This window comes from Microcaecilia unicolor, chromosome 14, assembly GCF_901765095.1.
Source record: "Microcaecilia unicolor chromosome 14, aMicUni1.1, whole genome shotgun sequence".
Taxonomy (NCBI): domain Eukaryota; kingdom Metazoa; phylum Chordata; class Amphibia; order Gymnophiona; family Siphonopidae; genus Microcaecilia; species Microcaecilia unicolor.
This window is the reverse complement of record NC_044044.1, coordinates 11,579,655-11,604,788: the sequence shown is the minus strand read 5'-3', so window position 1 is coordinate 11,604,788 and position 25,134 is coordinate 11,579,655. Positions and strand designations below refer to the sequence as shown.

Sequence of the window (25,134 nt, the reverse complement as noted above, 5' to 3'; positions counted from 1 at the left end):
ATGAACCACACCAAACTAAGTGTAGTTTATAGAATACTAGTAAAAAAGCCCCGTTTCTGATGCAAATGAAACGGGGGCTAGCAATGTTTTCTTTTGTGTGCATGTGGGAGTGTGTGTGTCCCTGCCCTCTGGCCTCTCTCCCCTCCCCCCTCTGAGTCCTTCACTGTTACAGAGCCAGCGATTTGATTTCGTGCTCTGCTGTTTTCCTTCACTGACTGTGTTACAGAGAGGGCGGGGCAGACACTCATAGGAAAACCGGATATCTCGCCCCCTTCACACTTCCGGCTGGAGGCTTCATAGAACGTTGGTGTTGCTTTTTATATAGAGAGATGCCTAGGTGTATTTTTTACGGTGCCATATATAGAATCTAGCCCAAAGGGGGTCATTTTGTAAAGTATTTTCCACATGTAAAGCATGTTTTACAGATGGAAAATGATTATTTTAATATTGCTATAATCTGGTTTTCTCTGGGGAGGGAGGCTACATTGGGGGGGGGGGGTAGGCTTAGAGTTAAACTATCAAGGATGATGTATGTGTAGTGAAGGTGGTTAGCTTGGCAGAGTTTAAAAAGGGGATGGACGGTTTCCTAAAGGACAAGTCCATAGACCGCTACTAAATAGACTTGGAAAAATCCACACTTTTGGGAATAACATGTATAGAATGTTTGTATGTTTGGGAAGCTTGCCAGGTGCCCTTGGCCTGGATTGGCTGCTGTTGGGGACAGGATGCTGGGCTCGATGGATCTTTGGTCTTTTCCCAGTATACAATACAACAAAGCAGTGGGTAAAAAACCAGGATTCCAGAGTGAAGATGAACCAAACTTTATTAATCAGTATATTGACTCGACACAACTTTGTGTTTCGGCCAAAGGGCCTAAATCAGGAGTCTAAATACTTGAGTTGAGAACGATAATGATGATCCAGAATTAGCAATGTTGTAAAATACAGTCTGTATTGTAGTGGTCTTAAAAAAGACCTTTGTTCTGAAGCGTGAGCCAGATCACTCGCATGATTAATAAAGTTTGGTTTATCTTCACTCTGGAACTCCTGGTTTTTTACCCACTGCTTTGTTGTATTGTGACTATCACGTTTGTGGATTCTCTACTGTCTTTTCCCAGTATGGCATTACTTATGTAAATTTGTGATGATTAATGCCTAAGGGGCTATTCTGTTTCTTTAGATGCTCTGATAAATTTCAGATGGCACTAATTTGTGTATATCTGAATTCTAAATGTAAAACAAAAAAACAAGGAAATTGCACGGGGGGGGGGGGGGGGGTACGCATACCTAAAAGTAGGCAAACAGAAAGATAATGCTTACTTTTATGCGATAGACACGTAGGTATTCTCAGGGGTACAGCTGGGATGGAGCAGGGGTAGAGTTGTGATGTATCCATGTAATTCACAAAACATGGATAGAATTCACACATATGAACCTGTCTTAGACTAGGTGTAAATTTGTCTTACACCAGGTGTAAATTTGTGCATTAGCATTCATTTACTATTTAGCTCACACTTTTCCAGTGGTAATTCAAGGCAAGTTACATTCAAATACAATAGATATTTCCTCAACCCCAGAGGGCAAAATGAATGGGCCCTGTCTGTCCGCATTAGTGCCCGGCAGCTGTTAGTTTGGCTTTGTAAACAGGGGGGTAAGTTTGTATCTGAGGCAGTGGAGGGTTAAGTCACTTGCCTAAGGCCGCAAGAAGTGTCACTGGGACTCAAACCCTGGTCTCTCTGGCCCCACAGCCTTCAGCTCTAACCACTAAACTATTATAAATAGACTCAGAGTTGCCTCTGTTGCCTTAATTTTTGTTTACGTATGGGGTCTTTTACTAAAGATTAGCTGCTTGCTGCAGATAACTTGAGCTAATCTTTAGTAAAAGTCCTTCTTATTTATTTAATTGCAATTTATTAACCAGTTTCATGAAGAGATTCACCCAAAGCAGTATACAATAGGTACAGTTTAACATAAAACATATAATTTTGTTAAGCAGTGTAACAATAGCAAAATGACCAAATATAAACATAAATACAATAAATAAAGGGCGATGAAAATGATAAAGGGGATGGGACGACTTCCCTATGAGGAAAGGCTAAAGTGGCTAGGGCTCTTTAGCTTGGAGCAAAGGCGGCTGAGGAGAGATATGATAGTGGTCTATAAAATAATGAGTGGAGTTGAATAGGTAGATGTGAAGCGTCTGTTCACGCTTTCCAAAAATACTAGGACTAGGGGGCATGCGATGAAGCTACAATGTAGTAAATTTAAAACAAATCAGAGAAAATGTTTCTTCACTCAACGTGTAATTAAACTCTGGAATTCGTTGCCAGAGAATGTGGTAAAGGCGGTTAGCTTAGTGGAGTTAAAAAAGGTTTGGACGGCTTCCTAAAGGAAAAGGCCATAGACCGTTATTAAATGGACTTGGGGAACATCCACTATTTCTGGGATAAGCAGTATAAAATGTTTTGTACATTTTTGGGATCTTGCCGGGTATTTGTGACCTGGATTGGCCACTGTTGGAAACAGGATGCTGGGCTCGATGGACCTTTGGTCTTTCCCAGTATGGCAATACTTATGTACTCTGCCTGTCGGCGTACCTCAGGGTTCTGTTCTTGGTCCCCTCCTCTTTTCTATCTACACTTCTTCCCTTGGTTCATTAATCTCATCCCATGGCTTTTCCTACCATCTCTATGCTGATGACTCCCAAATCTACCTTTCTACCCCTGATATCTCACCTTGCATCCAAACCAAAGTTTCAGCGTGCTTGTCTGACATTGCTGTCTGGATGTCTCAACGCCACCTGAAATTAAATATGACCAAAACCGAGCTTCTCATTTTCCCCCCCAAACCCACCTCCCCGCACCCCCCGTTTTCTATTTCTGTTGATGGCTCTCTCATTCTCCCTGTCTCCTCAGCTTGAAACCTTGGGGTCATCTTTGACTCTTCTCTCTCCTTCTCTGCTCATATCCAGCAGACTGCCAAGACCTGTCGTTTCTTTCTTTACAACATCCGTAAAATCCGCCCCTTTCTTTTCGAGCACTCTACCAAAACCCTCATCCACACCCTTGTCACCTCTTGTTTAGACTACTGCAATCTGCTTCTTGCTGGCCTCCCACTTAGTCACCTCTCCCCTCTCCAGTCAGTTCAAAACTCTGCTGCCCGTCTCATCTTCCGCCAGGGTCGCTTTACTCATACTACCCCTCTCCTCAAGACCCTTCACTGGCTCCCTATCCGTTTTCGCATCCTGTTCAAACTTCTTCTACTAACCTATAAATGTACTCACTCTGCTGCTCCCCAGTATCTCTCCACACTCGTCCTTCCCTACACCCCTTCCCGTGCACTCCGCTCCATGGATAAATCCTTCTTATCTGTTCCCTTCTCCACTACTGCCAACTCCAGACTTCGCGCCTTCTGTCTCGCTGCACCCTACGCCTGGAATAAACTTCCTGAGCCCCTACGTCTTGCCCCATCCTTGGCCACCTTTAAATCTAGACTGAAAGCCCACCTCTTTAACATTGCTTTTGACTCGTAACCACTTGTAACCACTCGCCTCCACCTACCCTCCTCTCTTCCTTCCCGTTCACATTAATTGATTTGATTTGCTTACTTTATTTTTTGTCTATTAGATTGTAAGCTCTTTGAGCAGGGACTGTCTTTCTTCTATGTTTGTGCAGCGCTGCGTAAGCCTTGTAGCGCTATAGAAATGCTAAATAGTAGTAAATAGTAGTAGTAGTACTTAAATGAGGTAAACTTGGTAGTAGCAAATTGAATTCTAATAATAGGGCTACCATTAAACAGTATCAAAAATATACACATTTAACAGCACTGCAGAACAACCGAAAATATGAAAAATGTCAGTAGAATATAAATGATACCATACTAGACTACAGGGAAGGACATTTGAATAATATAGATACAGTATGATATGATATCAGCATAATATCAATGAAACACCCAGTAAGCACATATTAGAACATTCAAATAACATAGATAAGATGTTATTGCTCTTCCTTCAGTACAATTTTAATATGTAGCCAGGGGCCAAGTGCAGATATATCGATGGGAACACGATGGGTAGTATAAAGCCAATTATGGTAGTAGTGGCTAAACTCAAGGCAAGTTCTTTGTACAGTTAAACAATTTATGAGGAGCTGGTTCTAAGTTATAGGGTGTGCAGTAAGCTAGTCAAAGTGTGGAATGAGTGTATATTTTATTTATTTAGTTATTAAAACTTGTTAGACCACTATAACACCCACAGACAGAACAAAGAGATGTACAAGCTAAAAATTGATGCTGAGTTTTGCTTCTGATTTTGGTTGGTTGTAAACCATCTTGTTCATTTTTTGGAAAGGCGGTTTTATTAAACAATAAACCATAAACCATATTTTTAGCTGCCGGAACACCAAAGATCAAGTTAACAGTTCAAATAGGCGGGAAAATGTGGGATACAAGTGCAGCAAATAAATAAAAGCTTCTGCTATGCTTCTTTTAAACGTTTCGTTTTATGTCTTGAGTCTTTTTCGCTCACAGTCTTTTATTTCTCAGATTCATGTGGTGGATTTTTGCTTTTCCGCCTCAGTCCCCATTCATTTTGGTGCCAATTTAATTAACCCCTGGTTAGGTATGAGGATCAGGCAGCCTATACAAGTATATTCTTAGGACTGGTTTGAGGGCAGGGCAGAGCCAACAAAGCTAGAAGGCCACTCAGTGTTCCTTCTCTCAGCCTTTAGGCAGTGGAATGGAGTGGGTCACTGAAGAGCCGGCTCTGTGGGTGCTGAGGGTGCTTGAGCACCCCCAATGTTGAGAGAATTCCTTGTATATGTCCAGGGAGGGGTTATTTCCATTGGGCTTAGCACCCCCAATAATTATGAAAAGTTGGCTCCCATGACTGAGGCCATGGCTCTTCCGATATTTTATCCAACAAGGCCTCAGCAACTAGATAGCTTGAGGGCAGAACCAGAGGTTGGTTGGTTTGGCCCTTTCCACAAACATTTGTTCTGCTGTCCCTGTCTCCATCAATAAAGTAGTCCACACAGTAGGTATGATTCAAACTGTAAAGGGTTTATAAGAACTTAAAAACATAAGAATAGCCATACTGATTTAGACCAATGGTGCATCCAGCCCAGTATCCTGTTTCCAACAGTGGTCAATCCAGGTCACAAGCATCTGGCAGAAACTCCAATAGTAGCAATGTTCCTTGCTACCAATCCCAGGGCAAGCAGTGGCTTCCTCATGTCTACCTCAGTATTAGATTATGGACTTTTTCTCCAGGAACTTGTCCAAACCTTTTTTTAACCCCAGATACGCTATGCACTGTTACCTCATCCTCTGGCAACAAGTTCCTCAGTGGGTGGCGGTAAGGGCTCCCCTTCACATGGCCATGTGGTAAGAGTTCTCTTACCACATGGCCATGTGTTTCTGGGGGCTTTTTACCTGCTGCGGTAAAAAGGGCCCTAGCATGTGGGAAAAACATCCCCTGGCACTAGCACAGGGCCTTTTCCCCCATAGTTTGGTAAAAGGACCCCTTAGCTTGTTAAATGACAATATTCAGCCCTTAACTGGCTAATAAGGTCTTTTACAAAGGCATGCTAGCATTTTTAGCATGCGCGAAATGCTAGAGACACCCATAGGCACATACGGTCCAGTGGTGTTCCTTGGTCGGCAGCCGCCCAGGGCAGATCGCTGCTGTGTACCCCACCCCCCGGCGCATCACTTCCAGCCCCCTCCCCCCCCCCCCGGGTGCATCGCTCTTACCTTCTGGGGTGCTGGGAGCAGCCGCACAGCTGTCGGCTCTGCCGGTTCCCTTCTTCCTCTGCCCTGGAACAGGAAGTAACATCAGAGGGAGCAGGGAACTGGTGGAGCTGACAGCCGCTCAGCTGCTCCCTGCATCACCCCTGCAGCATGCACCCATGGCGCACCGCCCCCACTGCCCTGCCCTTGGTACACCATTGATATGGGCGTCTCTAGCGTTTAGTGCACGCTTATTTTTAGTGCACCTTTGTAAAAGGCCCACCAAGATAACTGCATAAATAGAATCAGATAAAACACAGTTCATCGGTAGCCACAAGTGCTGAATAATTGCACTTAACTGCTACGTTTTAACCGTCCGCTTATGTCCAGACACTCAATGCTGCTGCCCTGACATGGCCCTGCATTGCATATCTGGGAATACAGCCGTGGCACTCAGCAAAACAGTGACCGCTGCCAGCTAAATAGCAACCCCTTCATCTTTATTTCTTGTAACTTAGTTTACGTAGGACACCAGCAGCATTACGGGTTTGGCCCTGGCATTTCAGAATTGAGGGAAGCTTAGCCAAATTCCCCGTTCTCCTCACGTGCCATTTAACTGCTGAAGTTGTCTCATAAAACTCTTCCTCTTGCAATCCCTGAAGATACCTTGACCATTAATGCCAGGAAGCACTTAAGTAGATTACACAGTTCATTCTCTTTTCAGTTCCCCTTGCCGGTGCTCTCAGAGGCATGGAAATCCTTATTAGGCTGTCGGCAGGGTTTCTCCTTCTCTTTATTTCTTTCTTTTGATTTATTGGGCATGGCAGGTGAGGAACAGATGGTTAACGTAGGCAGCCATGACCCCTCGGCCCAGCCCTCCAAAACCGGGCCCAGACAGACCTTTCCCCACATGAGCGAAGGGAGGGTCTACTGAGTCAATAACCTGAGGTAACACATGAGGTGTTATTAGTATTAGAGGTACAACATTAGGCTGCAGCTTTATTTAAACAATGACATGGAGATATTTCTTGCAGCCCAAATACATGACCCTGCATTTGTTAGCATTAAATCTAACCTGCCAAATTCTAGACCACCATCTGCATCAGTACTACTACTACTATTTAACATTTCTAAAGCGCTACTAGGGTTACGCAGCGCTGTACGATTTAACATAGAAGGACAGCCCCTGCTCAAAGAGCTTACAATCTAATGGACAAATGCACAGTCAGTCAAGTAGGGGCAGTCAAATTGGGGCAGTCTAGATTTCTCCAATTTGACTGCCTCTACTTGACTGACTGTACATTTGTCCAAATGCATCAAAACAGCCATACCTTAAACAGAGAGAGGGGGGGGGGGGGGAGTTGGGGGGGGGGGGGGACAAAACTAAGGCCGTTCGGAAGTTAGTTGTGGCAGCCTCTGGCATTGAGGCTTTATATTATATTATTTATTTATAGCATTTATATCCCACATTTTCCCACCCACGGGCAGACCCAATGTGGCTTACATCAGTCTGAAAAAGGCATACATTAATCCGGCATAAACAATCAAGTACATGGAAGTAGGAGAGATCAGTGAATAATTACAGAGAAGGGGAAGGGGTAATAAAGTTAAGGATGTGGTTAAGATAGTTACAGTTCAGCAGTTATGGATGCAATGGTGGGACATTTGCGTAAGCTATTCCAAATAAGGTGGTCTTGAGGGTTTTCCTGAAGGTCAGATGATCGGGAGTAATTTTAACAGATTTAGGTAATCCATTCCACAAATGAGCACCAACATAGGGGAAGGTGGATGTGTAAGTGGCTTTATGCTTGAGGCCAGAACATGTTGGGTAATGGAGAGTTAAGTACGAACGAGATGATCTGTGAGAGTTCCTAGGCGGCAAGTTGATAAGGTTATCCATTTAAGCTGGAGCTTCACCGTAGAGGATTTTATGCATCAGGGTGCAAACTTTAAAAGTTATCCGGTCTTTGACGGGCAGCCAGTGTCATTTCTCACGTAGTGGCCTTGAACTTTCAAACCTCGATTTTCCATAGATCAGCCTTGGAGCTGTATTCTGGGCAGTTTGTAATTTGTTTTTAAGCGTTTCTTTGCACCCTGCATAGATTCCATTGCAATAATCAATATTGGTGCCACAAGGCTCCCCCACCTCAACCCTATGATTCGGCAGATGCTCAAGTCATGCTGGGAAATTCTTCCACCATGCACCCCAGCAATTTGAGTGAGAAGCTGGAGACATGGGGGTAGTGGTCCAGGAGCAAGATACCATATTAAGGGTGGCTGCCACACCAGGCATGTCATCTTGTACTCACTAGTTTGTGTATACTGTCAAAATGTATTCAACTCCATCATAGATGCAGGCCCATCTTGTGTAAAAACCTAAAGGGGGGCGTCCATCATATCGACAATGTTCCTCCACAGCACCTGAGCGTCTTTATAATACAACCTGACAAAATCTGCACAATTGCAGCTAAAAATGAACCCACGTACATTTACACATAGTAGAGTGAAGTACACAAGATGCATATTTGATATACTATGTATGTGCTTTGCAGTGCAATTTTGTTAGCAAAAAAGGTGCCGGTACTCAAATGCCAGGCCACCCTTCAGGGGTGGGGTGATCACTGAGGGACTCACTCCACAATAGCCAGGCCCCCTGCAACCAGTCACAGAATCTATGACAAAGGCAGAATTGGTGTCTTGAGCCTGAGCTCTTTCATTAAAACTTATGGTCCATGGGTCAATTTTAGGAAACACTGGAAAAGGTGCTGGTACTCAGTACCCCTGAGTACCCCCTCAAAAAAAGCCCTGGTGCTTTTTGTACTCTCAAACTGTTCCCAAACTATGCCTATAAACACACCTACATGCAGGTCACAAGAGTATTCACCTTCCTGTCACTGTGTGTACTTTTGGGTACATATAACCAGTGGGATAATTTTACAAAACTCATTCTGTGGCTCTGCCTATTGCAACCTTCCATCCAGCAATTTGCTGGAGGAAGGATCCTGGAACCCCTTGTTAAAACGACAAATACGTACGGCTAGGCTGATCTAGTCTGCCCAGTGCCGTAGCGAGGTGGGTCACCGCCGCGCACCCTCCTCCCCCCCCCCGCTGGAACGCATTGTAGCTTACTTTGGCAGCGAGGGGCGGGCCGATCCGCCCCCGAGCCTACGTCGCTGGGACCTGCGTCGGTTCCATTGGTTCCTTGCTCTCTCTGCCCCAGAACAGGAAGTAACCTGTTCCGGGGCAGAGGGAGCAAGGACCCAACGGAGATGACCCCCTCCCCAGTGGTGTGCACCCGGGGCGGACCGCCCCCCCCCTCCTACGCCACTGAGTCTGCCCATTCCTCATGTGACACCAGAGTGTGCCCTATACTGTGGAGCCCTCCCAGTAAGTCAATGGGAAGACGTGAGATGAACAGAGCTGGGGAGAGCCCTTAAAATAGAAGTTGGCAGTGCATCGCAGCATCCTCTTGCTCACACTGTTTTCTGTGACCTGTGAAAGAAGGCACAAAGGTTCAACTCCCACTTCAACTCTTTTTTTTAATAATAATTCCAAGTCTTCCAGAAACAGAAAAATATCTACTGCACCTAAATATATAGGACACCTGCAAGCCTGAAGGCTATTGAAGTGGCATATATTCAGATAGAGAATGTATTTTTCAGGTCCTGGAAGGATCACATTTACAAAAAAAAAAAAGAGTTATATTGGGGTTTGAACCTGTGTCCCTTGGGCTATAGCCCACTACACTAACCACTAGGCTATTCCTTTGCTCTGCAGGGATGTCTCTATGGCCATATTTAAAATAAAAAAAAAGCCATACAAGTGAAAAATGTAGAAAATGGAGGGGTTGGGGGCAGCATTTTTAGTAGACTGGTCCTCCAGACATCCCAGGTACTTATCTCACCATTGCTTTTTTTTTTTTTTTTTTCAAAAATGGTCTGAAAAGATAAATGCACAAAGCACAAAAACTTGTTACAAATGGTATTTTCAAAAAATAAAAAAATGGTAGTTTGGAAAATGGTCATGTTTTCTATGCGGTTTTGGGTCGTTTAGCGCACAACGTCCAAACTCCAACTTGGACATTTCAGCCTGTCTTTTGCAGCACATTAGAGATTGGGTTCTAGCTATGGAGGATTATACACCTTTGGGTTTGGAGAGGGAGTTTTTTGCTGACCACTTTCAGTTGGTGCTTTGCTGAGACCACTGAGGAAGGCTTGGCATTTACTGATGTCTGTTTGGCGGGGTATGGTCCTTCTTCTACAGACATTTTAACTGTTGTTGGGAGTTTGGACTCCCTCCCCCCCCCCAGGCATGATGAGCAAAGCATTTCAGAGATGGATCACAGGTGGGATTAGCCTATAAACACATGTACTACAGGCAGATGGGACCATAATACTAAGGTCAAAGCTGATGTTATCGCTAATTACTGCCCTGTAGCCTCAATACCTCTGTTGGTCAAGGTTATGGAAAGTATAGTCAACACTCAATTAAATGAATATCTGTCAAAGTATGACATCCTTCACCATTCGCAGTCTGGATTCCGCGCCCAATACAGTACTGAAACAGTACTGGTTACCCTACTGTCATGCTTTAAACGTGAGGTGTCAATTGGGAAAAAAATTCTTCTACTGCAGTTTGACCTGTCCAGTGCCTTTGATATGGTGGATCACGAACTCCTTTTACACCTCCTTGACTCATTTAGCGTGAGCGGCTTTGTCTTGCACCGGATCAAGGGCTTCCTGTCGTCCAGATCTTACCAGGTCAAAGTGAAATCTACCATTTCCACACCCTGGAGAGCCTCTTGGGGGTGTTTCAGGGCTCACCCCTATCACCTACACTGTTCAATATCATGTTGATCCCACTTGCAACGGCCCTATGTAAACTTGGCCTAAATCCGTACATTTATGCTGATGATGTCACCATTTTCATTCCTTTCTGTGACACAGTAGCCAAAATCTCAGACCTGATTGCTGCAAGCTTATCTACAATGGAACAATGAGCGAGGGTGTTTCGGTTCAAGTTAAATAAGGATAAAACTCAGTGCCTTATTCTCCACTCCCCATACTACTCAGTACCAACTGACACTCTCATTATAAATGACTACGTCCTCCCTCTTTCAAGTAGTCTAAAGCTCCTTGGGGTGACCTTGGATAAGCATTTGCATTTGGATGATCAGGCACGAGTTGTCAACAAGAGAATGTTTTCTGCAATGTGGAGGCTTCGGCAGGTCAGATATTGCCTAACCAGAGATCTATTTCGCACCCTTGTTCATTGGTTGGTGCTATCACACCTAGATTACTGCAGTGGGATTTACGCAGGTTGCCATGAATATCTTTTAAAAAAATTACAGACTGCACAAAACACAGTGGCGAGACTAATCCTGGGCAAATCACGTTTTGAGCATGCTCAGCCTCTGCGTTTCCTTCTCCACTGGTTGCCCGTGAGGGAACGTATCTCTTTCAAAATCTACTCACTAACTCATAAAATCATTTACGGACAAGCTCCAGAATATATGCGTCAACTTATCGACTTCCCACCCAGAAATGCAGTAGCCACCTCGAGGTCGTATCTCAACCTACACTTCCCAAATTGCAGAGGTGTCAAATACAAGAAGATCTTCACTTCGTCTTTCCAATACTCCTGTGCCAAGAATTGGAATGTCCTGCCGAAATACTTAAAACTGCAAATGGATCACCAACTGCTGAAAACCCACATATTTGGAATGGTCTACTCCCCTTACACTCTTCAAAATCAATAGTCCCACTTACTTACCCCTGAAACTGTTATGCCCCCTTCCCCTTCCTTGCCTAATTTTTGTCTCTTAACATTTCTCTTATTGTATTGTCATTTTTACTTATCCTATGTTAGCCACATTGTGCCTTCATGCGTGGGAAAATCTGGGGTAGAAATGTACTATAAATAAATAAATAATGTCTTTTGAATCTTTGTTACAAAATGCCACAGTTCATAGCACATATACACAGGGCCACTGAGAGTCAAAGATGGGCCCAGGGCAAACTGTCTTCAGGGCTCTGCCATCGCTCACCCACTGTAGCCACTGCCAGCCCCCTCCTGCAGTAGCAAAAGAGAGAGAGTGCTCTGCTGGCTATAGGTCCTTCTTCCTGCCGCGTCCCGCCTCCTGTGAAGTAACTTCCTGTTTCCGCATAGGCGGGATACGGCAGGAAGAAGGATCTGTGGCTAGCAGATTAGTTTCTTTTGGTCGCCGGTGCCGGGCCCTTCTTGGAGGCTGGACCTGGGGAATTTTCCCCCCCCCCCCCCCCTTTCAGCAGCCCTGCAGATGCCTTTGCCTATATGCAGTTAACCCATTACATACAACATTTACAGAGCAAGGCTTTTTCTGCTGGGGTGGAGGTAAACTAAAGGAGAATTTAATCAAGAGGTGCATAGATAAATATTTATTTATTTTTATTTATTTTCTGCATTTATATCCCACATTTTCCCACCTCTTTGCAGGCTCAATGTGGCTTACAAATACCGTAGTGGCGAATAAGAAATACAAGTAATATTCCAGTTAAAGAATAAAGAATACAATATACATTTGTAGAAAAATAGATAAACAGCGCAATTCAGGTATTTAAGAACAAGGGTAATGAAAAGCATTCAATAATAACAATGTGATAAAGTAACCAAATAAGAATGATTCAATGTTAGATTGTGTTGATTCATTATAGTTATAGGTTATTGGAACAGTGTTTATTACAAAGTTGTGTGGGGCGATCAAGGAAGACAAAGACGTAGCGGAGAGATTGAATGAATTCTTTGCTTTTGCTTCGGTTTTCACCGAGGAAGATTTGGGTGGGATACCGGTGTCAGAAATGATATTTCAAGCGGACGAGTCGGAGAAACTTACTGACTTCACGGTAAACCTGGAGGATGTAATGGGGCAGTTCAGCAAACTGTAGCAAATCTCCTGGACTGGATGGTATTCATCCTAGAGTACTGATAGAACTGAAAAATGAGCTTGCGGAGCTACTGCTAGTGATATGCAATTTATCCTTAAAATCGAGCGTGGTACCGGAAGATTGGAGGGTGGCCAATATAACGCCCATTTTTAAAAAAGGTTCCAGGGGAGATCCGGGAAATTATAGACCGGTGAGTCTGACATCGGTGCCGGGGAAAATGGTAGAGGCTATTATTAAAAACAAAATTACAGAGCACATCCGAGGACATGGATTACTGAGACCGAGTCAGCACGGCTTTTGTGTGGGGAAATCTTGCCTCACCAATTTACTTCAATTCTTTGAAGGAGTAAACAAACATGTGGACATAGGGGAGCCGGTTGATATTGTGTATCTGGATTTTCAAAAGGCGTTTGACAATGTACCTCATGAAAGGCTACAGAGGAAATTGGAGGGTCATGGGATAGGAGGAAAAGTCCTATTGTGGATTAAAAACTGGATGAAGGATAGGAAACAGAGAGTGGGGGTTAAATGGGCAGTATTCACAATGGAGAAGGGTAGTTAGTGGGGTTCCTCAGGGGTCTGTGCTAGGACCGCTGCTTTTTAATATATTTATAAATGATTTAGAGATGGGAGTAACTGGCAAGCTAATTAAATTTGCTGATGACACAACGTTATTCAAAGTCGTTAACTTGCGACAGGATTGTGAAAAATTACAGAAGGACCTTACGAGACTGGGCGGCTAAATGGCAGATGACGTTTAATGTGAGCAAGTGCAAGGTGATGCATGTGGGAAAAAAGAACCCGAATTATAGCTACGTCATGCAAGGTTCCACGTTAGGAGTTACGGACCATGAAAGGGATCTGGGTGTCGTTGTCGATAATACACTGAAACCTTCTGCTCAGTGTGCTGCTGCGGCTCAGAAAGCGAATAGAACGTTGGGTATTATTAGGAAAGGTATGGAAAACAGGTGTGAGGATGTTATAATGCCGTTATATCGCTCCATGGTGCGACCGCACCTTGAGTATTGTGTTCAATTCTGGTCGCCGCATCTCAAGAAAGATATAGTGGAATTGGAAAAGGTGCAGCGAAGGGTGACTAAAATGATAGCGGGGATGGGACGACTTCCCTATGAAGAAAGACTAAGGAGGCTAGGGCTTTTCAGCTTGGAGAAGAGACGGCTGAGGGGAGACATGATAGAGGTATATAAAACAATGAGTGGAGAGTGGAACAGGTGGATGTGAAGCGTCTGTTCACGCTTTCCAAAAATACTAGGACTAGGGGGCATGCGATGAAACTACACTGTAGTAAATTTAAAACAAATCGGAGAAAAATTTTCTTCACCCAACGTGTAATTAAACTCTGGAATTAGTTGCCGGAGAAGTGGTGAAGGCGGTTAGCTTGGCAGAGTTTAAAAATGGGTTAGACGGTTTCCTAAAGGACAAGTCCATAAACCGCTACTAAATGGACTTGGGAAAAATCCACAATTCCGGGAATAACATGTATAGAATGTTTGTACATTTGGGAAGCTTGCCAGGTGCCCTTGGCCTGTATTGGCCGCTGTCGTGGACAGGATGCTGGGCTCGATGGACCCTTGGTCTTTTCCCAGTGTGGCATTACTTATGTACAGTGTTGTTACGGAATGATTGTTTTTTTAGGTTATTCATACAGTTTGAGAGGAGTGGCCTAGTGGTTATCAGTTTCTGTCCTACATAAAGTGATTTGCCAGATCCTCCCTACAAAAACCCAAGATATAGTGCAATGGTGGAATGAAGAGTTAGGGCTAGGGCTAGAACCAGCAGATTTTACTACGGCATTGTGATTCATCCCTAAGGTAGTACATAGTGTGACTTTACGAGAATGTTATTTTCGCACACTTACCAGATCACACTTCTCTCAAGTAAAAGCTTTTCATGGAGGTTGTGTTCTATTTCCGTTTTGTCTTAAATGTGGGGAGTTGGATTGCATGCTTTCTCACGCTTTATGGTCTCTCAACCATATCCAACACTTTTGAGGCACTATTATACGTGCTTTGAGTAGAGTTCATTATACTTTCATCTCAGGGGATTTTATTTGGGAAAATGTATAGATGTGGAGCCTTTGGAGAAGGGGGGGGGGGGGATCTGCTTATTCATAAAGCATGTGCAGTTGGGAAAAATGCTGCATACAAGAGAGCCCCCCCCCTCCCCAACTGATTGGGTTTGGAGAAGTGCCTTTCATAACCTAATGGTATGAGAGGCCCAAGAGGCCAACCTTATTGTGAATAGACAGAAAAAAAATTCATGCTTATATGGGAGCTTTATATCCAAATGCCACCTACGGCAGGCAGTCTGGTGTTGAATGAGCTACATTTATAGACCACAGGGATCTTCCAGTTTGGCCTCCTTTTAAAGGGGTGGAGGTAGGATTTGAGGAGTATGGGTCTGCCGGGGGGGGGGGGGGGGGTTGAGGAGGTTATAGCTGGGATTTAAGGCAGGCTGTAAGTTTGTCAGGAGGTTAAAAGAACCCAGGCCTTCTGTGGTCATCACTATGTGATCTTTGCAATCCCGGTCTAGGGTAAGGAAGAGGGAGAGAGTATGATAAGTAAAATTATTACTTTGCTAATGGACTATATCTTGTTACTGTTTTCCTTCTGTTGGATGTGTGGTTCTTTGTGCTATTTTCTGACTTCAATAGAGATTTAAAATTAAAAACAAAAACACCTCCTTGATAGCTGTGAATGAAGACACACTGTGCTGTAGCCCTAGCAGCCTCTAGTTTTGATTGATATGGAAGTCCAGAACAGCAAGAGAAAGCTTCTAGGCCAAAAAAAGACTCTCATGGGTCCTCTTACCATTGTTATGATGTGCTGTGAAATTAACTTTACAAATGATCACATGGCTGGCAGTTACAAGGCAGGAATGATCTCCCACTGCCTCAACTGCAGGGAAAGGAATTGTTGCAGGGACTAAATAAACTGTGCTAGACTTAATTTGGGGATAGTCAGGAGATGCTGACAAATAGTAAGAGAAAAACAAAACAATGACATATCTATAAAAAATAATTTAATGTTACTAAAATGTTCTAAGCGCTGGGCTTGTGTCTCCAGTACCATGGACTCAGGCTCTGTCTGCATGGTTGCAATATGCCGGAGTTGGGGGACTACATCTTTGTGTAATAACACCTGATGCACACAAACAGCGTTGGTAAAATTTGTGTCAGTAAAATAATTAGGTTAACCTGGAAGCCTGTTGTAAAAAAAATGTTTTTGTGACTTGGTAACCTTGGGAGCAGTGAGCAAAATGGCCAATCAAATACAGTATTTTGCTTCTGGGGAGAACATGGTCTCCGTGACGTCATTGGGTCATGAAAAATCTATTGTAAAATCATGAGTCTACCCCCCCCCCCCTTCCCCAAGAAAACAGTCATAATTTGATTGAACAGTTGCTGCCTTTCCTTATACACGTAGCACAGCTTGAGAAAATGTCAGCTGTTTCAACTGAAAAATAAGTATGAGGAGCACACGAAGCCTGCGTTGGCGTTCTCCCATTTGTTACCATACGCCTGCCCTTACCGAGCGGCCAAGGACTGGCTGGCAGCCAATCAGCTCTTGAAAGCTCCACATTCACCATGGAAAGATAACAGGGAAAGTAACTCTCTTTCCTTCTCTGGATGTTAGTTCATTACCATCCCCATGGCCAGTTCTCACAACATTTCCTCTTGGGCTCCCAATTTTATAACAGGTCACCTAGGTTCAGAGGGCAAGAAGGCGCATGCATTTAACCTATTTTATAAAGACATGTAAGCGCATGGATGTTGTTATGAAATCGCACCAGGAAAGCTGCAGAAATCACAGCTAAAATGAAGCAGTGAGCATTTAGGCCTGCTTCTGAGCAGTGGAGCTGCCAAGAGGAGGGGGCGGGGGGGGGCAGGATTCCCCTGGCGCAGCCTCCAAGGGGGGTTTGGCGCCAGAAGGTTTTGCTCCCTCGGTCTGTGTCTCTCCTGCTCCTATATGTCAGGACCTGGGTGATTGCATTAATGCGATAACCTGGATCCTGGCACACCAGTGACAGACCAAGGGAGGAGCAGATGCAGGAAGGTAAAGGGGTAGGGAGCAGCGGCCCGAGTAGGGGGGGTATCAGTGACAGCTCGAGTGGGGGGGGCATCAGCAACAGCTCGAGTGGGGGGGGGGCATCAGCAACAGCCCTAGTAGGGGGCAGTGGTGAAGGCCCAAGTGTGTGTGTGTGTGGGGGGGGGGGGGGGGGGGGTGGTGGCAGCGACAGTGATGGCCCAAGTGGGGGGGGCTGCGGTGGAACTACCTGGGCCCGGCTCTGTCTCTCAGCAACCCTGCTTAGCAGCTGCAAATGCATGTATTTTATAAAATTGGAAATCTGCCTGTGCTTTGCCCAAAAACTGCTGCTAAATGTGCTTGTGTGTCATCATGCATACTTTTATACATGAGGGTCCTGTAATATACATGAAAATTATCCCCATAGAGCAGACACTGAAAAAAGGGGAAAAAATTGGATCAATATTGAGCCAGCGGCAGTCAGTGTTTTATCAAAACTGGCTGCTGCTGGCTAATTTAGATCATATCTTCTGAAATGAGCCTGCACTAAATATCCGTGTCAGCAGTGGTACCCGGAAGTTATAATCACTGCGACTTACGCACTGAATATCCACAGTTCTATATAACTCCTGGCACGGCCCAGACTCTACTCTTGGACCATCTCAGTGCTGCCTAGGTGGTGCTGCAGTGGTCAGAGGGGATATTCAGTAGCACTGCCCAGTTAAGCATCACTGAATAGAGCTTGCTGACCTGCCCAGGATTTTACATAGAAATGTAGAAAATGATGGTAGATAAAGAGCATATGGCAGGCTTGTCCAAACTTTTTTTTATCGGGAGCCACATTTAATAGTTTGTAACATTCAGAGCAGGGGCGTAGCCAGACTTCGGCGGGAGGGGGGTCCAGAGCCCGAGATGAGGGGGCACATTTTAGCCCCCCCCCCCGGTGCCGTCAACCCCCCCAGCCATTATCGACCCCCCTGCCACTGCCGAGCCCCTGCGCCATTGCCGACCCCCCCCGCCGCCAACTTTGATGACCCCCGCCGACGACCCTCTCGACTCCCCTCCTGTTGCCAACCTTCCCCCGGCGTCGCCTACCTTTGCTGGCGAGGGACCCCAATCCCCGCCAGCCGAGGTTGTCTTCTTCCCGCGAAGGCTTTGTTCTGTTTCTGACATCCTGCACATTCTACATGCAGGACGTCAGACTCACAGAAACAGAACGAAGCCTGGCTGATCTGCAAGGCTTCGTTCTGTTTCTGTGAGTCTGACGTCCTGCACGTACAATGTGCAGGACGTCAGAAACAGAACAAAGCCTTCGCGGGAAGAAGAGGACCTCCTCGGCTGGCCAAGATTGGGGTCCCCCGCCAGCAAAGGTAGCCCACGGCGAGGGAGGGTTGTCGGCGGAGGGGGGGGGGGGGTCGAGAGAGTCTTCGGCAGGGGGGTCCAGGGCCAAATCTATGAGGGCCCAGGCCCCCCTGGCCCCACATAGCTATGCCACTGATTCAGAGGACCAAGACACTTGTGTGTGCACACGTGAGCATACTCAAGCTCTCTATTTCTCTTCCATGCTACCCTGCCTTCACCCATTCTCTCGCTTTCTCATATGTATCTCTCCTGTCTTCACCCATTCTCTCTCTTTCTCTGATATGTACCCCCATGCCCCCTGGCATGTAGCATTGCCCCTGTCTCTCTCTTTCTCTCTCTCTCTCACTCTTCCTTCCTCCTCTCCCCCTGCACCATTTGCCATGATCACTTTTTTTTTCTTTATCTCCCCCCCATGCAGCATTGCCCCTGTATCTCTCTTTTTCTCCCTCCTTCTATGCAGTATTTCATAAGTACATAAGCATTGCCATACTGGGACAGACCAAAGGTCCATCAAGCCCAGCATCCTGTTTCCAACAGTGGCCAATCCAGGTCATAAGTATCTGGCAAGATCCTAAAACAGTACAATACATTTTATGCTGCTTATCCTAAAAATAAGCAGTGGATTTTCCCCAAATCCATTTTAATAATGGTCTATGGACTTTTCCTTTAGGAAGCCATCCAAACCTTTTTTAAACCCCGCTAAGCTAACTGCTTTTACTATGTTTTCTGGCAACGAATTCCAGAGTTTAATTACACGTTGAGTGAAGAAATATTTTCTCCAATTTGTTTTAAATTTACTAATTTGTAGCTTCATTTTGTGCCCCCTAGTCTTGGTATTTTTGAAAAGAGTAAACAATCGATTCACGTTTACCCGTTCCACTCCACTCGTTATTTTATAGACCTCTATCATATCTCCCCTCAGCTGTCTTTTCTCCAAGCTGTAGAGCCCTAGCCGCTTTAGCTGCCTTTCCTCATACGAAAGTCATTCCATCCCCTTTATTATTTTCGTCACCCTTCTCTGTACCTTTTCTAATTCTACTATATTTTTTTGAGATGCGGTGACCAGAACTGCATACAATATTCAAGATGCAGTCGCACCATGGACCGATACAAAGGTATTATAATGTCCTCGTTTTTGCTTTCTATTCCTTTCCTAATAATACCTAACATTCTATTTGCTTTCTTAGCCACCGCCGCACATTGAGCAGAGGGTTTCAATGTATCATCAATGATGACGCCTAGATCCCTTTCCTGGTTGGTGACTCCTAATGTGGAACCTTGTATTACGTAGCTATAATTCGGGTTCCTCTTTCCCACATGCATCACTTTGCACTTGCTCACATTAAACGTCATCTGTCATTTAGATGCCCAGTCTCCGAGTCTCATAAGGTTCTCTCTCTGCTGTCTCTCCAGCCCATTCAGCATTGTCTGTTTCTCTCACCCACCTCCTATTCACTATTACCCTGTCTCTCTCTCTTTCTCCTAATCTAGCATTGCCCTGTTCACTGTTTTTCTTCCCTCCCATGCAGTCTTGCCCTGTTTCTGTTTTCCTTTTCACCCTGTTTCTGTTTTCTTGTCCACCCATCCAGTCTTGCCCCATTTCTCTCTCTCTTTCCATCCATCCAGTTTTGTCAATGGAATTTCCTTCCAAAAAAATTGTCTAAACCATGTTTAAACTCAGGTTAATACTGCTCTCATTAAAAAAAAAACTTTCTCTAGTTTTCTCTTTCTTTCTTTCTCCCCATGCTCCAGAGTCCTTTACTCATTCTTCCTCTCTTACATGTACCTCCACCCACCCACCGTCTTCACGCTGTCTCCTTCCAGTCACCTGCTTGCTTCAATGGATGCTTCCCTGGCTCAGATTCTCTGCTTCCTCGTGAGTGGTCCAAAGAAGCTCCAGATGAAGTTCTCCAATGGGATCCCTACTTCTCTGCTGTGACTTATCACCATGAGGTCGAGCCATGCTGCACTGGAAGTTGAGATTTGTCTCATAGTAATAAGTCTCACAAGACTTGATACCGTGTGAACAGCCTCAACTTCTGGTGCTACAGGGCTCAAGCTCTTGGTTAGATCTGTAGTGGCAGAGAAATGGATCCTATTGGAGGACTTCACCCGGAGCTTCTGTGGGCCAAGAAAAGGAGGTTGGCAGACCGAGTTCTGCCCACGGGCCACGGGTTGGACAAGCCTGCTATATGGCCTATGCGGCCCTTCTATCCATATCATCTACTATATGTTCCTCTTCCATAGATCTTATGTAGTTGACCCGTGCTTTCTTGAATTCAGATACAGTCATCATATTCACCACCTTCACCAGAAGGCTGTTCCATGCATCCACCACCCTTTCCATAAAGAAGTATTTTCTTAGATTACTCCTGAGTGTATCCCCTTTTAACGTCATCCTGTGCCCTCAGTTGAAAGAGACTTGCCTTCTCTGCATGTATGGTACTGAGATACTTGAATGTCTATATCATATCTCCTCCCTCTCACCTTTCTTCCGAAGTATACATATTGAGATCTTTAAGTCTGTCCCCATACATTTTGTGGGAAGACCACTACCAACTTTAGTAGTAGGCCTCTGGACTGTTTCCATCCTGTTAATATCGTTTTGAAGATATGGCCTCCAGAATTGTACACAGTACTCTAAATGAGGCTTAAATTACAGCAGAGGAGATTTAAATGATACATTATGAAGAATTCTGTAAGTGTGAGAATAGTCATATATTGTAACAGATTTCCCAGGAAGGTGGTACCATCTCCATCAGTGGAGGTTTTAAGAGATTAGACACATCTGTCAGAGGTGATAAAAGTGGAGTCAGTCCAAAAGATAGCAGGATAGATGGACCTTTTTAGATTACTTCCACCTCTCAGTTTTTGAGAGTCTCAAGATGACCTCTTCTAGCTTTTTTCAACCCTTGATTTTAGCAATAAAAGTAAGTAACAAATAAGGATGGAGAATTTATTACTGGTACAAAGTCCTGATTGACTGACTGACTGATTGATCGATTGATACATTTATTTATTGGGATTTATTGCTCTTTTTTTATGAAGAGATTCACCCAAGGCAGTGTTCAAAAGGTATAGCATGACATAAACATCTTACATTGTGTTAACAGCGTAGCAAATGTGAGCATAAAATACAATCAGTAACAAACTTGGAGATAGGTAAATTAAATCCTAGTAATAGTAATGACATGATATAGTCTCAGAAATATCCATATTAGAACAGCACAGTAGAACATTCATATAACAGAAATATGATGCAGGTTTGCAGGGACCTCATTCAATATATGGTCCCTACAAAAATTGGTGCCAAATAAAACCGCACAGTGCTATTCTATAGACCTTGCCTAAAGTTAGGCGCAGTTTATAGAATACACTTAGGGCCTGTCCTCATGACTAAAATTTAGGAGTTATGCCAAGTAAAACCTGGTGTAAATGACTGCACCTAATTTAGGTGCAGATTGGGCATATTCTGAAAAACTGCACGTAATTTTTAGGAACATCTATGACCCGCTTATGCCCTTCCCTTGGCCACGCCTCCTTTTGAGATCTGCGTATTAGAATTTACACCCACCACTTTTACTAAGCTACGTAGGCGCCTACGTGAGCCCAATGCATGTCAATTTGGAGTTACCTCCCGGCTATCACGTGGCCTGAGCAGGAATTTAGATTTTTATGTGCTTCCGCTATGCGTGCCAGAAAAATAATTTTTATTTTCCAGCGTGCAGCGGAAACCGGGCGATAATTGTCATTCTACGTGTGTAGACCATTACTGCCCGGTTAACGGGTGAGACCTTACCGCTAAGTCAATGGTTGGCAGTAAGGTCTCAGGCCCAAAATGGACACGCACCAATTTTTATTTTGCCACACCTTCATTTTCAGCTAAAAACCCCCCACCGGCCTTTTTTGCAGGTGCGCTGAAAAATGGGCCTGCACGCGTGTACACCAGCGCAGGCCATTTTTCAGCACACCTTAGTAAAAGGACCCCTTAGAAAGTTGTGCGTGTAAATTCTAATTAGTGCTGATAATTGCTCGTTAGTGGCCGATTATGGGATCTGATTGGCTTGTTAAATAATTAAGTTGCCTGCGCAAATTGGCTGTCATATATAGTATCCGGGGGATGATGTACAAGAACATTCCTATAATGTAGATATGATACGCACGATATCTATCTGCTAACACATTTGCTTATTTCCGATCTGACGAAGAAGGGCAACCTTCGAAAGCTAATCAAGAAATGTATTAAGTTATGTCTAAATAAAAAAGGTATCATCTTATTTTCTTTTCCATGTTTTATTTTGTTTGATTTCTATTGATAACCTTTAAGAGTGGACTAACACGGCTACCACACCTCTCTACAGTACAATACAATGAAACATCTTAATAGAGAGCCACTGGTGGAATGAGGGAGATGTTTAAGAAGAGGTTGGATGGGTTTCTGGAAAACAAGACCTGCTTAAGTCTGAGAAGTTGATCAAGGAAGAGCTTTTTTTGTTTTTTGTAGGTATATGCAGCAGGGAAAAGAGATTGGTGGTGGTGGGGGGGCAAAGATTAGCAGAGTATTTCTCCTATCGGGAAACAAACCTTACAGAGAGGCAATGATCTGCTGTATGCTTTGCTACCAGCTAGCCACCCTTTAACCTAAAGAAGAATTTTTACTGTGAACTGGTCTCATCCTCTGTTGTTTTTTTCTTTCAGTGCTTCCAAAGATGTAGGAGTTGGGAAGGTGAGGGACATCTCCTCCTTCCGCAGGCACTTCCGCATGGGGTTTCTGACCATGCCTGCCTCTCAGGAGCATGTGCCCCACCCCTGCGCCAGCAGCATGGCCCCCCGCTCCCTGTCTTGTCATTCCGTGGGCAGTGTGGAGAATGGAGGGGGTGATGGAGCAGCCGCTGGCAGGAAGCCCCCAGCTAAGCCAAAGCGGCATCCGAGCACCAAGCTCAGTACGTCTGGAGAAAGCAAGGCTACTGGCACGTCCGAACATAGCGGGATGAAGAAGGCTGGTAAGATAAAGATGATAATCCCTCCCCTCATATCTTGTGGTCTCTAGTATCTGACAGGAAATACCACCCTCACCCTCTGTAAAGCAAATTATTCCTACTTCTGCTCCTTTGCAATTCTCCTAAGACCCTATGGGGTAGTAGTGTAGTCAAGATTGATATTTTGGTGGGGCCCAAGGTTACCATGGTTGGACACTGGACAGTTCAGATGTTGACAGCGCCTTCAGTTTTTCTCTCATTGGCCTGTTCTGCTGCCAGTGAGTGGGTGGGCCTGACTCCACAGTTGCTACACCCCTGCAGTGGGGGTGGTTAAGGCAGCCTTATTTGAAGTGCATTGGATCTTGGATTTATTATTATTATTTGTTGCATTTGTATCCCACATTTTCCCACCTATTTGTAGGCTCAATGTGGCTTACATTGTTCAGTCTTGGCGATCACCATTTCCGGAGTGAGAGATACAAGTGGTATTACATTAGAGATCATGATTGGCAGAGTAGATTAAACAGTCAAGTATAAAGAGTTCCTATTCGGGATTAGAGATAGAGTGGTGTTGTGTTAAAGTTCATTCGTGGTAGAGTAGACTTTGGTAGTCAAGTATAGAGAGTTGGGTATTATTTAGTTGGGGTTTGAGATTCGTTGTCTGGTAGTTAGGCTTAAGTGAATTACAATTTAGATAAAAGTAAGGAGCAGGCTTATAAACTTGGCTGGTCAATATTCAGCTGGTTGCAGTGAGCATTTTACTAATGTCTCATCGACTTACATATTCAACGCCACACCATGTTTGGGTACCAGCTTTGAATATGCAGGTGAGTGGTGATACCCAGAAGTTAGGGCTGCTATTTACAGTACGTGGCCCTGCTTGCCTCTTTATTTATTTGGGCGTTAGTGCTGAATACCACCGATGCCCACATAACTTCAAGGGTCATCCAGGATCACTCGAGCTCTGCTCCTGGACCAACACAGCATAGCCAATATTCAGTGGCACTTCCCAATTAAGTGGTACTGCATATTGGCAGCTGGCTAGTTCAGCTCCTGCCTACTTCAACCACACTGAATATCTACCCTGAAAATATAACCCAGCAGTAACCTATTTGGTTGGTGGAAGATTGGTTTATTTAGTTTTTTTAATTAACGTTTTCTTGAGCTTTATCCAGTACAGCCTACAACTTCTCAAAAAAATATAAACAATAAACAAAAAGTATATAAACAAGCTCATACAGATACCCCTTTCCCGACCTCTCTCTCTATACCCCCCAATTCTCATACCCCTCCCCGCCTAATATCCTACAGTGGCAAACATAACAACGTAAAAAAATAACATCACATTCCTCCAAACATATCAATAAAAAATGCCAAAAGGGTCATAGGCACCAAATGGATATGGGGATCCCTCTAGTCTTCTGAGCAGAAACATAAGAGATAGCCTCCAATCTCCATCCCCCAATAGCTGAATCAATGACAAAAGATATCATATAATCATTCAACTGTTACCCCCTCCCCTCTGCATCCCCAAATATTCCAACGCTATCTTCATCTTCACTTCCCACCCCATAATAGGACAGGGTTCCATGCTTTGCAAACCTTCTCCATCGTACCACACATCCTGGCAGACTTCAACTACATTTCCATTACCCTCCCCACTTTCATGCATCAGTCTCACATCGTGAGTGACTGTGCATTCCAGCATGCTGTCAGCAACACTCTTCATACATTTAAAATCAATTTCTGAAACAGTTATATAGCATCGCTATACCAGGAGCATGATGCAAAAAAGCTGCAACTTGCAGTCCAAAGGAAAGTCTCCTGCATGATGTTTGCCCATCAGATTCTATATAGAGCCCGCTCTTTCCTGCCCTGAAGAGGCCACTAGACCACCAGGGCACGATGATAAGGTACAGGAGGGGAGGAGAGGGGAGGACAGGACACCCTGAGACCCACCCACCAGCCTGCCCGTCCATCTGCAAACCCAGACAAACAGGCAGGCTGGCAAAACCCACCCGGACGCCCCGCAGTGTCAAACCGGACATATGGTAACCTTAGCCATAGGTCCTGCATAACAGAGCATGTTCTTATC

General features: G+C 44.6%; 1 protein-coding gene across 1 annotated transcript in view; it reads left to right on the top strand.

The window, feature by feature from the left end:
* The window catches only part of LOC115458286 (neuronal tyrosine-phosphorylated phosphoinositide-3-kinase adapter 1-like), a 97,133-nt gene that overhangs the window by 20,838 nt on the left and 51,161 nt on the right, over positions 1 to 25,134 (top strand). The window contains exon 2 of the mRNA XM_030188149.1: positions 22,759 to 23,063. Coding sequence (XP_030044009.1) covers positions 22,759 to 23,063 — 305 coding nt within the window. The remainder of the gene's footprint in view (positions 1 to 22,758; positions 23,064 to 25,134) is intronic.